General features: G+C 26.9%; 1 protein-coding gene across 8 annotated transcripts in view; it reads right to left on the bottom strand.

Moving 5' to 3' along the window:
• The window catches only part of LOC105195230 (ecdysone receptor), a 60,384-nt gene that overhangs the window by 2,882 nt on the left and 39,179 nt on the right, over window positions 1-18,323 (bottom strand). For 2 of the 8 annotated variants that reach the window (XM_039451184.1, XM_039451187.1), the window contains exons 2-5: window positions 13,156-13,582; window positions 2,185-2,657; window positions 1,409-1,666; window positions 501-876 (exon numbers count right to left, since the gene is read on the bottom strand). In XM_039451184.1, coding sequence (XP_039307118.1) covers window positions 501-876; window positions 1,409-1,666; window positions 2,185-2,657; window positions 13,156-13,456 — 1,408 coding nt within the window. In that variant the 5' untranslated portion in view covers window positions 13,457-13,582. Of the gene's footprint in view, window positions 1-500; window positions 877-1,408; window positions 1,667-2,184; window positions 2,658-13,155; window positions 15,126-17,541; window positions 17,824-18,323 lie in introns of those variants that run through there. The other 6 variants (XM_039451180.1, XM_039451181.1, XM_039451186.1 and 3 more) reach the window with 5 other exon arrangements.

Here is an 18,323-nt window from a genome sequence, read left to right as displayed (position 1 = left end):
CATAAATTAATGTGAAGAGGTTCTCCAGCTTAAAACAGTGGAAAGGGGTCTTATGCTACTTTTTACTTATACATATCTTTTAACACAAGAGTTTTTGACATCACGATAATTTATTATTTAAAAATATTTTCTTTACTCTAAAGAAATTGAAAACTAATTGTAAGATAAAAAAAATTTTTTAATAAAGTTTCTATTTTTTCTTAATTTCAACGGTTTTTCACTGCATTAATTACATTCGTTGTAAAGAAAATATTGGTTTTTTTTCAATTCAGTTATTAGTACAATTGGTAATCAATGAAATTTCACTTGAGCGTTCTTTTCTAGATTTATTTGTATTTTTCAATAAATCGACAAAACAAAATTTCTTGTGAACATTAATTTCTTGTATAATGCCACAAATTATTAATTAATAATAATATAAAAATAGATATACCTTATTATTTAATCATTGAAACATTTATTTTTTTATATAAAATACTACTTTATTTTTTGATACATACCTGAAAAGATGACAATAGCTGTAAGCAAAGCATACTCGGCATTATTGACCCTCATAGCGTACATTTGCCGGCAGAATCGTAAAAGGTCCTCGATGGTATCTCCCATCCCGGCGACGTTATAACTATCACGCGTGTATGATTGATTGTTAGCAAAAATGATGCTGTCGGTTTGCACGTCGTATTTTCTCGCCATCCGTAGCATCATCACCTCGCTGGAACACGCCTTCAGCAGGGTGATTTGATCCTCGCGTAATAGCTCATTAAAGCCGGGTAATCTCTTTGAAAACTCGACGATCAACTGAACGGTTAGAATTGTGATTTCGGTGATGTGTCTGAAACTATAATCGCTTGGATCCTCGCCCTCCATTGGTTGATTCTGAAAGCGGATATATATCATGTTAAACGTAAAATTATTTATTGCATTAATAATTAAATTAAAAAATTTAAAAGAATCTGTTACATAATATTATAAATAGAATGATATGGATAAAGGAGATACAATGCTAGTATGAAAGTTTTTATTTATTATAAAAATAAATATTGTCGGTTACCAATCAAAACAACATGGCGCTTAACATGTTGAAAAGATAAATAATCATAAATTTCAGAATAGTCTTTTTAATTTCCCAGGAAAAATAAAATTAAGAAAAAAAGCTAGGGTTTTTTCCGAAAAATACAACTGTGATAATGACAGCAGACCTTAGAGCTCTTAAAAAAAAATGAGAAACCTTAGAAAACCATTGACATAGAAAATAATAAAGATATTATCTAAAACAAAAAATACAATAAAGAAAATCGGAGAAAGCTGGTTTTTTTTCGAAAAAATTTCTGAAAATTTTTTTGGGCTAAGAACACTATTTCAGAATAAAAATTTGTGATATAAATGAAATATAAAGCGTAACACATACAGTAATCCTTTTCAGATCCTCTTCACTTGGTTGTTCGAATTCGCATTGAAAAGACACAAGCCTATTTATCAGTTCTTCCTGTTCAGGACTAATGGGCTTAACACAGGTATAAGAACTGATAGGGGTAAGAATTCCACTACTGCCGGACATAGACAACGACTCGGCTTCCGCTGGTTCGATTTTGACGCCCATTTGCTCGCCCATCCCAGCACTTCCTGGCGAACCGTTCATCGTCGTACTGTTTGGTTTATCCTTTTCCTGCAGAGCATATTATTATATATAAAGATGAATATATAAATAACTCTAATGAGCTTTCTACAATAAGCTATTAATCAGTATTATAAGTCATAAGCCATAAGAATTGATTAATCACAGTTGAATATTCTCTTCACATTTGACTGTGATTGGTGAATTTTTATGGCTTATGACTTATAATGCCAACTAATAGCTTATTGTAGAAAACTCATAATAGAAAAAATCTGTGAATTTAAAATATATAATATTTTCGAACAAAGTAATCAGAATTTTTAGAATTGAAGTATTTGGTTTTTCACACAGATTGTTTTAAATCTGTATTTCGAAGAAAGGCGAATTGCCCAGTATAGCTCAGAATACAGTATAACACTTCTGTAATATTGCAGCAACATTGCAACGTTGCTGTTAATACAATATTACATAGAATGTTTTATGATATCTAAGATGTATTTCAAATTCACAAAAATAACTCAAAAAATCAAAAAAAAAGAAAGAAAAAAGAACAATGCTATGATATCTACCTTCTGCGCTTTCTTCTCTTTTCTCTTCACCGCGCATTGGTACTCGGGCACAACACATTCCGGCCTCATGCCAACCGTGAGACACTTCTTCAGTCTGCACTCCTGGCACTTGCGGCGCATATACATGTCGATCTCACAACTGTTGCCATACTTGCACTGATATACAGCGTTCCTGGTGATGCTTCGTCTGAAGAAGCCCTTGCAACCCTCGCATGTAAGGGCGTTGTAATGATAACCAGACGCACGATCGCCACATACAAGGCACAATTCTTCTTGTTGTCGGGGTGTAGGTCCTTTTCTCTTTTTCGAGTCGCATCCTTCGCCACTACCACTTCCAACCCCGCTGCCTCCGCCGCCACTGCCACTACCGCTGCTACCACCGCCTCCGCCGCTGCCACCGCCACCACCGCCTCCTCCCCCAGAATTATTTCCGTAGCCGTTTATTGAACCCGGTTGAGATAGTTCGTCCCTCCCTGGAATTAATCATCATTTCTTTAAATTTTTAAGTATATAAATATCTGTTAAATATAAATTGAGAAATAAATTTGTTTATCACAGTGACGAGAACTTATCCGCCACAGGACTTTATAGCTACATTGCAGCAACAGTGCATTCTTGCATATTGCATTGCAATGCAATTTTTAAAAGCATTGTTAAAATACAGATATGTAACGTGATCTTTATTAAGATTATTATGTTACAGCGTTATTTTTAGATATGGGAGAAATATAATAAACCTGTAACATTCTTATTTTCTTAAATATCTTCCAATGTCACATTCACATTCACACTGATATTGATATTTAGTACAAAGTACTTAAATTACTTGCAACTCTGATTTTGTTACCATATCTTAACGACTAACTTGCGTACGATAATAAGAAGCACGTTCAAGCTAGCAAAGTCTACACTTCGATATATTGAACAGCAAACATTGTTAGGTATTCTACCGCAGCAGCTAGTTTAACTGCGTAACATATATTTTATCTTTACTTTTTATTTAGCGATTTAGTTTATTATACGTTCAACTCCTTCTTTTCCTTTAATATCTTCGATAGCTTTTTTTTAGATTTATATTTATTTCAATAATATTTAGTTAATTTTACATCTATTTTTGAGCAGTTAACTTTTTATTTAGTTTGCACGTATATACATTCAAACGGTTCTTATGTATTGGGCGTATATATTTTTTTTTATTTTTATAGTTTTTTTATAAGATTAAAATTTTTTTTGTAGAAGTTATGAGAAATTTTTTTAACGTTCTTAATACAAATTCCATTATATTTCTTCTGGAAAAAAAAACTTTCAATTTTACCGTCCAATATACATACGTATACATATAATTTGAAATTCATTAGATTCGTAGTCTCTCTGTTTCTCCTTCGCTTTTTCCTTCTCGTGCACCTCTCTTTTCTTCCTTCTCACGAGGGAAGGACATGATGTATTATCCCTCTATTTAGATGAATTTTTCACGTAAGTCAAACATAAAAAGAAATGCCAATATATATTTTGCCGTTTACTCAAATGTGACAAACAAGTAAATGATTGATCGGCGTATTTGCTTCGAAACCCTATGTTCAAATTTTATTAATAACTAAATTTTCTCCGTTTCTTTTCCAATTTTTTTCGTAATTTTCAGCCAAAAAGAATGAGTAATTGATTTTATAATTGGAAAAAATCAAATTTTTATTTGCAAAAAACTTATCAGCAATTAATTTAATAAATTTACAACCTGCTATTTTATAACATGCTCAACAAAGTCTGTCATTGTATTTACAGAATCAGAATTAAAAAATTCTATTTTATATGTACAAAAATAATCATTTCATTGAGAAGCAATGTAAGTAAAAATTTCCAAAAATTTTCTTTTAATTTTTTTTTTGCAAATAAGTTTTAAAAATGACATGTTTTTCACTGACTTAATATATGAGATAATGAAGCCTTTTTTACATATTTTATTTTTAATTACTTTCAGTACTGCAATTGTAAAAATTGGACAGTTTCTTCAATTTTCCAAAAGTGAAATTTTTTTACCTATGTTGTGTTTCTTAAATAAAACCGATCCAATGTTTTAGGGTTAAAAAAAAGTATGAACTAGTAAAGATTATTTTAAAATTAAAAATTTTCCATTTTTTATCATTTATTATTCCTGTAGCTAATCTCGAATTTCTTAAAATACTATAATTAAATTTTCTTAAATGTTTTTAGTATTAGCTGATATTAGTAAGATGTGCTGCGTACGTAAAGATTGTCCAGTCTGATTTACACCTTGTACGCACACGTTTGTACAAGGGTAATAAATATTCGTAATTTCTTAGATAAAACCTTCCACATGGTCAACGGATTGGTACAAGAGATACGATTGATAGACAAGGTAATTCAATAATTACTTATTTTTATTAACACATTTTCGTGATGATACTACCCATCGCACCTCTTTTATTTATCCATTGATTATTTTAATTTCAATTTATTAATAAAAATTTATTAATAAAATTAAAATCTAAAAATAAATCCTATTAATAAAATTTTCCCATATAGTACACTTTATCCAAAAGATGTCCTGAAAATGTTTCCTTAGGATAAACATCCTAATTCAAAGGTCAGTTGTATTGGTGTTAATAATAATACAGTCACACAAAAAAGAAAGTGTCATGTCCGAGAGATTAGACCTATGTATTCCTATGTATCTTGAGGCTCTAAAACCAAATATGATCCCAGAATTGCGCCATCAGATCAGGGTTTTTTTTTACCGAGCTGAATAATAGTGTAAGTAGTTTTAATGAATGTTTGGCAATTTTTTGAAGGTAAAAAAATCCTGATCTGATTGTACAGTTCTGAGATCATACTCGGTTTCAGAGCGTCAAAATACATAGGAAACATGGGTCTAATCTCTCGAACACTTCTTTTTGTGTCGCTGTGTAATTATAACAAATTCATCATTTTTATTTATAAAATTTTGAAATATTGTTAAAGGTCAATGTGTTATAAATTATAAATAAAATATCAAGGATATATCATTTATTTGCTACAGCAACAACAAATTTGAAAATTGTCACTTTTAAGTAATTTACAAAATATAAGAATTCCAAATGGGAATTCAGTACACTGACTGAATAAAAAGATGATACTTTTTTATTCTTCTATACTTAATCAATTACACGAAAATTGCATTTAAAAATAATATTACGAAATTTTAATGATTTAAAACATTAAGCTGGAAAACAAATAATTGCAGATATATCAAATAATAATAACTTATAAATATAAAAAGATAACTCTTTTTTGATCAAATAAATATGCAAATAGATTTAATCTTTGCGATAACATTGTTATGCATCTCTATTATACACTTTTATTTGTTTTACTTGCCGAGCGTAGGCAAGTTAGAAGTCACAATCGGTGAAAATATGAGAATTATGTTCCAAATATGCATTATAATATACGTATGCAAATACGTATATGTGCACATTGATATATATATATATATATATATATATATATATATATATATATATATATATATGTGCACAGTCTGCGGGAGGACGTAAATTAATTGATAAAGCTACGCTAAATCAATAATCATCGTACTACTTTTTAAACAAATCGATTTATTATTTATAAAATAAATATGTATTTTTATCAAGATTGAGTAGTAACTGTTATAAAATGTTAAAAATCAAATAAATAAAGTTACAAAGTTAGTAACTATTAACTTAACATAGTTAAATTTAAATGTATTAATTTTTAATTTCAACTAGTTATTTTTTAAACAAACTTTAACATATTAACTTCTTTTTCTCAAGTTTTATAAAAATTTTTCGTATTTAATATATTATTTTTTTTTAATTCTTTAATTCACGCTAATATTCTGCATATTATATTTATTATGTTTTAGATGTTTGGTGCATCTTTCTAAATAATAATTAAATACTTAATTTTTCATGTAATTTAACATCCTTTTAAAAGTTTCTTTAAGTTTAAAATCTTTACAATTAAATTAAACGATAGATTGATTATCACAACACGTACAAATTGAAAACGAGTAAATGTGTGCAGAACTAGCAAATTCAAATCATTAACATCAGTAGAATTGTAAAATATTCTTTTACATTTTTGAATCGTATAATATCTTATATATATAAATAAAAAAAAATGCTATATTTACATAATATTATTTTTGGAGAACAAATTTTTTTTCAATTTGCGATGACTTTTTTTTCTTCTATTTGAACCAGGATTTCTAATAGCGATTTTAAATCAATATATTTAAGAGAGATTTCCAAAATAAAAAATAACGGTTTTTTTCCAAATACAGTTTTGGAAAAAAAAATTAGTTCATATTCTTTAAACTTTAGCAGACATTCGGTTAGAAATTTCGTTATTAAGGTTTATGATTAGAAATAATAATAAGTTAATAACGATTCTTCTTGATACTTTCAAGATAAATATTAGCTAAAGAATTTGGCATTAAAAATGTAAGTAACAAATCAGTTGATTACATAACCTAACATATATTGCTTAAAATTCAATAATATTATTACATTAATTTTTATCTATTTTCTATATTTTCATTATATTAAAAAAAGCGTTTAATTTTAAGATATTAAAATGATTTATTTCTGCTCCTATTTTTTAAATACTCAAAAATGATTAGTTTTTAACGGTCATTAAATTTAAAACATTCAAACGTTTAAAATTGTTAGAGATTTCAGTTTGAAATGTTTCAGTGTTTCAAAAAATTTTTTAGTATTTATAAAACAAAGGCATAAATAAAACAATTTAATATCTTAAAATTATACTCTGCTTTTTTTTTTAAATTATGTGTTAAATGAAGGTTTCTTGTATTATATCAAATACAAAGTGAGCCAACAGATATTCCTAAAGTCGATAAATGTAAGCTTCGAGTTTCGATTGACAACTACGTACGTATTTCTACGGTAAACCCAGAAAGACCACGCGCAAAACGTTGCCGGTTTTAATATTCCTTAGCAAGGTTTCCATGCTGGTTAGTACCTCTCTGTCACGACGTAGCAGTGAGCGGCCTTGACTCTGGCTTTCTTGGTGAATGTCTGTACAAGTGGACGCACACAACCGCCCGTGTCCTCCTTGTTCTCTTGTCTTACCTAACAAATGGCGAGTTTTTCCCTCTCTATTTCTCCCACCGCGCCGTGCCGTGCGCTCGGCCGAGAGACGAAAGCTAAAACGGGCCAGTGAGCACCGCTTCGTTTCCTTCCAGAGATCAGACTAGTTAAGCGAGCGTGTGAAAAGAGGAAGTGGAAAAACGTAGACCCGTGAGCTCGTACAAAGGGAGAGGAAAAAAAAAAATAGATTCGCGTGTAGGAATCTTTAAAAAATACATATTCGCCGCGGAATACGTATTTACTCCATCTTTATACATATAAGATCCAGAAAGGATATTGTTGAAAAAATTCTCCAGGCATCTTTATAAAACTTTTCAAACAAATTAAAACATTTTTCATGCAAATGAAAATTTCATTGTTATATATTTTATTATTACATTTAGATATTGTCATGTACTCGTATATATACTAATTTTATTAATATTATAAATTTTATTACTGTTATTCTACATACTATGTTACCTTCTCCTTTTTGTCTTCGTATAATCATAGAAGAAAAGAAGGAAAACTATTCCTTTAAATTCACATAAAATCTGATTTGTAAAAAGCACTTGTACAAAAATAGGTATTGTATGAAATTTCTGGGAGTAGAAATTTTATAATATGCTTATTTTATAAAATTCCTTTTCAAGAACAAAATAAAATAGGATCTCCTTATAAAAAGATAAAAAGAGACTAAACTATTAAAAAATAAGATAAAAATAAAATCAGCGATACATTTTACAAAGGATATGAACAATACATTTACAACTTCTGATTAAAAGTTCGAGATAACATTAATCTTTCTTATAAAAAAAATTTCAAAAATCGCAAAAAACCTACTTGTGATACATTAGAACTTGAATTATCTCCAGAAACCTGGTAAATTTTCGGGTGGACAGTATTTTCAGTAATCAAAAATCTATTGAAGAAACATCTTCTTTTCAAACCTGTGTTTGATTTAAGACGACTCTATCGTTTGTTGATTCAGTATTTTTGTTATAATTTTGCATTTTTATTTTATCATTAAAAATATTATTTTTTATTTAAAATGCCGTTATTTTTTAAATAAAAACTTTATGTAATGTTAAAAAGTAATCTATTCGGTTAGTTTTCAATAATTATTTAAAGAAAAATGCTTTCAAATAAAACTAATTTATAAAATTTAAACATAATTAAAAATTAAAAATTTAACTTTCCAAATCGCCAAATTTGTAATATAATTATTTTGGGTAGAAAAACTAATTTCACAATTTATAAAAACAAAAGTATCGAGTAATCAATTTCGAAGAATGTTCTGCTTTTCTAAATTCCTGTGTCTAAATTCCTTGTAAATTCTTTAAAGGGCCTTTCTCTTTTCTCTTAAACGCAAAAATTTGACCGTGTTTATAAATTCTTTTGATAAAAACTCTATATACAATAATATTTTGTACGTTTATTTTGTATATTTACATACCTTCGCTATGTAAAAAATTGTTATATATAAAATAATCATACCTAAAACTTTAAATAGGTTTATCTCGAAATTATATCTTCTAAATCTCAATGCACATGATTATTACAAAAACTATTGGACCGATTTACTTCTATTTTGAGTATATTATGTCTAAGGAATAAACCTAAAATTTCTGAATTTTTAAAAACAAATTTCTTTTGTTGTGATGTTTTGACGAAAATACGCAATATTAATTTTAATCAGACGCCATTTTATCAATTTACAATTTTTTCGTAAAATCCAAGATTTATTTTCTATCTACATTTTTAATAAATAAAATGCAATTTAAATTTTTATTTCAGATAATTCAGGGTTACTTATTTTACACTTTATTGAAGATACACAGAATAAACGTAAAAATGTAAAATTGATCCATCGCACAGTTTTTATTTTACAAAATTGTAAAAATACTATTGTTTTTACGTGTAAAAAGGGAATTAAAGGTTACATTTTTCAAGCAAAAAACTCGGCAAAAAATTATCCTAAATCCAGATTTCCTAAAATTTTCTAGATAACCTTGATAAAATATTTCTTGATATAAACTATATAAAACATTTCATATTAATAAATTTTTAAGAAATTTTCTAATTTGTTGAGGAAAGGAAAAAATATTTCTGATAAATAATGTAAGTATTAAAAATAATGTATTAAGATATATATATATATATATATATATATATATATATATATATATAATTAATTTATATAATATAATTATTTATAATTTATTTATGATACAATAAAATAGTATATAATACTTTTAAGTAATATATATTAAAATATTAAATATCTTGACATTCTTTTAACTATTTTCTACACACACTCACACAGATCACCTACAATTTTTAATAAATTAAATATAATTTTTCTTACGTAAATCAATGCTCCTTGATATTTTGCACATAAAAATATTGTAAGGATATAAAAGTGAGGAGATAAAATAATCAATTTACGAAACGTTTCATATATTTTATTGTGCTATATGTATATACAGTGGCGTGCAAAAATTTCCGGCCAATGACATTTTGTACTCTAATTTATTAAAAAACAGCCTAATAAAATTTTCATAATTATTAGGTATGAGTATAAGATATAAGTAACGAAATAATATAATAAAACAATGATAATTATAAAAATTTTATTAGGCTGTTTTTTAATAAATTAGAGTACAAAATGTCACTGGCCAGAAACTTTTGCACGCCACTGAATGTATGTATGTATGTATGTATATATGTATGTATATATGTGTGTGTGTGTATTCTTTTGACATAAATATAAAATCTATAATAAAATATTCACTTTCCGATAATTATATCTTAATATTTCCAGGTATCTTATATTATATTATTTTTTTATACAATATATGTATGTATGTATATATATATATATGTATATATATATATGTATATATATATATGTATACATACATATATACATACATACATACATACATACATACATACACACACACACACACACACACACACACACACACACACACACACACACACACACACACACACACACACACACACACACACACACACACACACACACACACACACACACACACACACACACACACACACACACACACACACACACACACACACACACACACACACACACACACACACACACACACATATATATATATACACACAATTTATACTATAATACTATAATATACGTATGCATTCTATACTTGCACTATATTTGCACACATATAATTACAGTTAAAAAAAACCGAGAAAAACTTACAATTTGCAAATGTGTAATTGTACATGTTTGAAAAACAATTGTGTTTTGTTTGTATCATTCATATGAAAATACTCACATAAAAAATATGTTATCAAGTGCACTTTCTAGATTTTTCACTCAGTTTTGTAGTAAATCTAACTACTTTAAATTTAATTATTTATTAGATATTTTTGAAACAAGCATTTTTAATTAGATGTATCTAAAAAAATTTATTCTCTCAGATTAGACGGATTTTAAGAATTATGATTTGATAAAAGTATTTTGTTAAAATTTACTCAATAAAAATAAATATTGTGAAAAAGCATTAAAATTTAAAATAAAACATCGCTGTAATGAACACATTTTCATGTTTTTAATCTATATAACATATTCTATATAATTAATATAATTCTTTCATTTACGAATTAATTTAAAACAACGACTCAGTCTAAAAATTTATTTACTTTAAATTTACAGATTTCTTGAAATTTTCGAATTTTTAGATAATATCATAAATATCCAGACAACACTCTATAATCAAAATTGGCACATAAGACGTCATGATTTTGGACTTACAATTTTGGACTAGATATTATACTTACATGTATCCATATTTCTAATTTTCTATATAATAATTTTTATAAAAAAAAAAGTATATTCAAATGTGATTCAAAATGTTATCCAAGAAACCAAGTAAAATCAAAATTCTTAATATCGTTCGTTAGACTCGTATTCGTAAAAAGATTTTATTCATCTGTGATCGATCGATTTCTTTCATTCGCTAAGGAAAATAGTCGCTTTATATACATTAACCGTGCAAACAATAAATTCCTGAAATATTACAAAAGAAATTAACTTCTAAATACGTGTCGCGCGCATTATTGCCCCCGTGTATATACAATATAAATATATTTAGTACGAAACACTATCACGTCTCTTGATAACCTGACGATACTTCGTCAAACTCAAAGTTCAATATGACATTTTGTACAAGGGCAGTTAATTGGAAATTATGAACTAATTCAAAGAATACGATGTAGAGTCGCCATGTGATGTTAATCGCCAGATTATTTTCAAAAGTTAAATATCAAAACGTATAACAGTTTTGTTGTAAAATTTCCAAAATTTGAGAATAATTACATTTCAATATTTTTATGCAAGTTAAAATTAAAAATAAATAATTAACAAAATTGAGAAAATTAAAATTATTAAAAAAAGTTTTAACATAAGAATACCGTGACATAAGAATGCAGTGACTACAAATTTTTAATAAAATGTAATAAAAGAGTTTAAAAGCTCTACAGGTATTGAAAAGCCAAAAGTTTGACATTTAATAGAAATTATATTTTTCATTAATTTAATAATGACTTTTTGTCAATTTAATCAACTTGAATAATTGTTTAATGAATTAATTATTCTTTTTTGTGAAGAAGTGCAATAAATGCAATATTAGCGATAATTAATTATTCCCAAAGATTTTGGAATTTAAGTAATTGTAAATTTTTGAAAAAATAAACTGAATAAAATAAAATGAATTAAATTTTGCTTATTATTACTTTGCTCTTATCATTACTTTGCTTTACTTTATTATCTTACGCGTATAGAAACATTAACGTAAGGAAAATAAATATATTTGGCGAAATATTTCACACTTTATTTTAAAATATTTCGACATAAAGTACAAAACTGTTTTGGGTAAACTGTTGAGTTTTCACATTATTTTTTTTTATTTTATAAGTATGTATAAAAATATAAAAAAACCTATAAACATGTATAAGAAATATTTTGTAATACTATTTAAAAGAATGCATGCCAGCCAACGATTAAATTAAGATAATCAATTTGTATTCCAGAAGATAACTTTTGTCTAACACTATTTTAAGGCATTTAATTTGAGGTAAAATATGTGCGTGTGCGTTTGTCACTTTAGTTATGAATAAAAACAAAACAAGTGTTTCATTTGGTTATATACTTTTACCTGTTTTTTTAATTGAGTATTTTCACGTTTTATATTTTCATATATTTATATATTTATAAATATATTGTATATAACATAATATACTTAAATATATTTTACATATTTGAAAAATATAAAAATCATTTTTCAGTAATATTTAAAAATTCGAAAAATTAGGAATTCTTTTTACCAGGGAAAATTAAATCTGCACAATTCTTCCAAATTTAAATTTTATAGACATAATTAAGTAATTAATAATATATTAATTATTTAATTGTTAACTTATTTGAAACTGCAATTTAAATAAACTTTGATTTAGGAAGTTGGAAATTTAATTTTTTCTAATAATAAAAGTTTCTTGATTTCTTCGTATTTTAAAATATTACTGGAAGGTGATTTGTGTATAAGTATATACTTACGATGTTTTAAATTAGAAAAGTTTTAAAATTTGTGTGCGTATATTACCTTTATAAATCTAACAGTTATGTCCGCTATCATCCAGACAACGGGAAGTCTAAAATCGGGTCATGAGACGTCATTTAAGACTACTTTTGAATACGTATCTTAAAAACACCTCGCGACGTCCGATTTTAGACTCGGTGTTGTCTGGATACAGAAGAATCCTACAACGCGGTTTCATCATCGGTTGTATTTACCTGGGACGGAGATGAACAAAGGTGAAGGTGGACGATCGTTGTTAATTAATTCCGCGGCGCTGGTGGTGATAGTGCGGTAGTTATCGGTGTCAGATTCCGTTTTGAGTCCCCGATGAAGATCCAAATCCCAAAGTTGAAGATCTTCTTCGCGCACTGATGCGCTCGAATCCGCTTGAAAGCTCGACGAGAACGTATCACTACTCGACACTTCCGGACTAGATTCTTGAAGATTCTCGATATATTTATTGCTCCACCTTCTCCGTACTCCCGCGACAGGTATCCGTGGCATTGTCTGCAGCATTTCACCATTCACTTCCACCGTTTAACTTTACTTCGCTTTACGCCACACTATTAAACATTGTACGTACGTATCTTCGATGTTTTCGCGATTAACCGAAAATCGTTCCCAATAATCTCTATACGAGATCTATAAGGCAATTATGGATAAATAAAATCGGTTGTTTGTATATGTGGACTGTCAATACGGAAGATTGCTTCATGTCCTTCAAAAATTGATGAAAGAGCATAATCACAATCTTTTCTCATGCAATGTTCGGAGAGAGAGAAAAAACGAATTCAGATCAAATCTAATAATTGATCTTACGTTCGTTCTTCTTTCCACATGTGAATCCTCGCGTTCCATTTCTTGCAAAGGATGACGAGTTAAGCGTATTAAGTGAGCCCATACAGCACAGGAGTTACATTGCAGCAACGTTGCAATTTTGTTTGTTTATTATAATGTTTCGGAAACATTGTTAAAATATCACATATGCAATATAATTTTAATAATGTTACAGCAATATTTTAAGCACAAATTAACAGTTGTGAAAATCAACTGTTCTACGTATATTTGTACGTACGCGTGCACATTTTCCAATTCGTCAAGCTTATAATCAATTTTATAGAGTATAAAATGTTGTATACCAGTTAAATACGAGGCTAACGTGATTAAAATTCAACAATATTCTATTAATTTTGCATTCACAGCAAAGTATTTTAATATTAAATTTTAATGCAATTCTGAGGCACTCTAAAAATTACAATTATTAAAATCACGAACAATCTGTAACATGTATACAAATCTCAAAGATTCAGAAAACAATAATATAAATATAAATTTGCAATTGCACTGTGTTAATAACGTGTTAATATCGACGCATTTATGAATAATACATTTTATATACATGTATGTATATGCAATGTATTATCGAGTGTATTATATACACACACATGTTATTAGACTTTTATATATTAGAGTAATACGTTGTTAATAATAGTGCATTGTAAATTTATTTATACAAATTCTTTTCTTCGTTTTTGATTCAAATTAAGAACATTTTAACCCTCAAATGCCTCTCACACTAGTGCGAATTTGCACCACCAAAAATTTCTAACTACTTACTACTGTTTCTCAACGATGCGATGTTATCACTCTTCCCCTATTATTCGACAAACTTTTGTTTAGTCCTTCCTGTGTGCGACAATTGTTGTTCGTGGCATCATTACCGTCAACGTTCTGACAGGCGATTGCAAAAATTCGAGTTGGTGCAAATTTACACCCATGTGATATTAGCATGCGCGAGATCAGTAAAATTTTGAAAAATTAATCTTTTCGACAAATTTTCTGAACAATCTGTATTAAAAGTATTTTTTATGCATGCATTTTTATAAATTATTAAAATTTCATGAAAAACATATTAGTTTGTACGTAAAATGTGCGACAATAAACAATTAAGTCACCTCTTTTTAATTATCTATCATAAATTTTGCATATCATCTTCTTCAAGAATAAACAATGTTTCTTCTACATATGTCTCGTGCTTTCATTTATTATTATTATTTTTTTTAAGTCCAACTTCAAGTTAACGTAATAAATATGTCTTTTTAAGCAATTCAATTTCCAATAATTGTTCTTTCAAGTATTGTGCTAACCGTAAAAATTGATATACATATACATACATACATACATACATACATACATATATATATAATTGAAGTTTACTGAATGTAAAAAAAATATAAGATGAAAAAATAAAGAATATATTTCAAAAATCTCTTTTCCAAAACTTAATCTTCATTATCAAAATAAATTTTTCGTGAAATATGCCTTTCACCATTTAATTCCTCACAAAATTTCACAATAGAAAACATAACAAATTAATATTTCTTCACAATAAAATAAACGACTAGAAAAAGAATACGCACCAGTGTGGCATTTACGATTGCGTGGTAGAAGTATGGCATTAGAGGATTAAAAGCACTATAACGTCATTTCGCAACGTTTTTACAATATTGCAATGAAATATTTCTGCAATGTTCCTGCAATCTTTCTGTTCTGTATGGATAGGTATTTCTATATAAATGCACATCTACAAAGAGTATTCTATTTTAATTGTTCAATATCTCTGGAATATCTCGAAAGAAACACATTTTCACAGGAAATGTTTCAAATAAAAATCGTATAGTCTGAATGCCAAGGACGGGGGGGGGGGGGGAGATGGCAAACAATAGTAAAATAAATTTTCGAAAAAATTGAATTTTCTAAATCACATAAAGCTCATCATTTTTTTAATGAAATCATGTGATATTTTTACATGATGATTCCACCAATTTATTTTGCGTATACAAATATTAAAGAGTAGAATTATATTGTATATAAAAATTAATAATTTATGAGAAATATTTTATATTTAATTCTCACGTTTTTATATAGAACATTAAATATCTTGTAAACTATTTACGTTTTGATAATTAAATATTTTTTTTTAAACTATAATTTTTTTAAAAAACAACTAATTTTTAATTAATTTATCTCATTCTCATTATACTGTGTATTAAGGTTATATCAATTATCAAAAAATTAATAGTTTATAAGTTATAGTTTATAAGTTATTTTATATTTCATACCAATATATGTTAAATAAAATATAAAATATCTTGTAAGCTATTGATTTCTTTATAGCTTCACTTGAATACCGAATATACAGAAAAATTAGAGGAATGATATATTGTACTTAAATTAAAATTTTCTTTTAAAAAATGGCAACGTTTTTATTAAAAACTAATTTTTGCAAAAATTATTTGTTCTCCTCCAGACTACATAACTTTTGTTTGAAACTTTTCTTTTCTTAAATACACTTTTATCATCAAGCTAGTCAAGTAAAATAGAATACACTGTATGTATATCTAAACATGATCAATCTTATTTGCCAGAAAACAGGATATAGCATGTAACAAACAAGAAAATTAAAACAAATTAAATATTCCAGAAAAGTCTTCAAAAGACCGAAAGACTTTAAAAATCAAAAGGCGTAACATTTCAGCATATTACAATCCATTTTGTTCCATCTATTTTGTACAAAAATTTTATTGAAAAAGAAAAGAGAAAACATGATTTTTAGACAGACATATAGATTAATATTCTAATAAATTTTGAGCGTAGTATGAACGTAAAAAACTAAATCATTAATAAATGCAATAATAAAGCTATAAATATATAGAATATCTAGTATATTTAATAAATTATTTATAGATTTCTTATGAATAAAACTTGTAAAAGAGTGGACTCTATTATTTGATATTCTTCAAATCACAAAATATGAATTAAAAATTGATATTATAATTTATTTATCGTTAAATTTAATTGAAGTTCTATTTTATAATTTCTCTGAAACAGATAAAATATTCTATGTATTCTTCCCCCTGCTAACTGTCACTGATGACTCGAAATAACATAGTGTGTAATTTATTTAATTTCAAAAAGTGTCGTATTTAAATTTTAGACGTATTATAGCTTCTTTAATGAATGTATAAAGAAAAAAATTAAAAAAAAAATAATATTATTTTAGCTTAACACGGTGTAATAATAGAAGTAAATTTAATGGTGATCTTTCTCTTTACAAATTGAATATGATAGAATATAAGGAAAGAAGTATCGAGGTCAGCATCTTTCTTCGCTCCACTTTTCCATTTGCGATTGCCATATCTTTTCCTCTCCTTCATCTCCGTTTTTCTCTTGATATACTTCTCGTTATCAATATATTTTTGTACAAATATTATCTACGAGTGCAAAATATTTTATTTGTATTCCTTATTACCTTTTGTTATTTTGTAGGTCTATTCGTTTGTTCAAGGCATAATAAGTTGGTCATCATGATTATCGTATAATATAACACAAAATAAATAATCAATTTTTACATCATACTTACGCGCAAAATTAATAAAAACTATAATTATATAATGTATATTTCTTTTGTACTAAAACAAATTTTTGTCACAGATAAAAAAAATCAATAATCTTGCGGTTGTGTGATTCATGTAAACTTTAATAGAATTTTTAACAGTATTTCAAGGAAACAATTTTAAAAAATACGTATTTAGATTTACCTAAATTCTCTGCTTACTCCTATTGCTTTTTACTCTTTGTTGCCTTATTTCATTGTTTATCTTTTTATTATACTCTCGGACAAAATAAGGAACTGCGTAAAATCAACAATTTCAAGATGTACAATATCGCTCAAAATTTCATCATGTTTGAGATTTTTTCGCATTTCACGAAAGTTAAATATAAAATAGTTTTTTAAAATTGTGACAAAATGCATGCGAATCAAAAACATTATAATAAATTTCTCTTTCTTCTTTTTTTCTATTAACACTTTAGTTTCAAAATTAAAGAAACATTTTATGAAAAATTTTTTAAAAGTAAAAAACTAAGACAGATTGTATTAAAAGCTATACTTTTCCTCTCAAAAGTGCATTTTTGAAAAGTTCCCTGCAATTTTTTTTCACCGAATATTTTTCTTTATACATTTATTACAAGCTATAATGCGCCTAAAATCCAAATAAGACACTTTTTGAAATTAAATAAATTACACACTACGTTATTTCGAGTCATCAGTGACAGTTAGCAGGGGGAAGAATACATAAAATATTTCATCTGTTTCAGTGAAATATTTCACTTTGTGTGAGATAGCATAATACAACAATTTTTTAAAAACAATTTAAGACTTAAAAGGCCAATTTTTAAAACAAGTAATTTTTTGTTAATTTCTTCGAATTTCCGATAATGTTTCAATTCAATAAGTTACACAGCACTTCAAAATAAAAGTAAATATTTCAAAAATACGAATTTCCAACTTTAATTTAGAAACAAAAAAATATCGTATATT

Source organism: Solenopsis invicta, chromosome 6, assembly GCF_016802725.1.
Source record: "Solenopsis invicta isolate M01_SB chromosome 6, UNIL_Sinv_3.0, whole genome shotgun sequence".
Taxonomy (NCBI): domain Eukaryota; kingdom Metazoa; phylum Arthropoda; class Insecta; order Hymenoptera; family Formicidae; genus Solenopsis; species Solenopsis invicta.
This window is presented reverse-complemented; position numbering and strand designations above follow the sequence as displayed.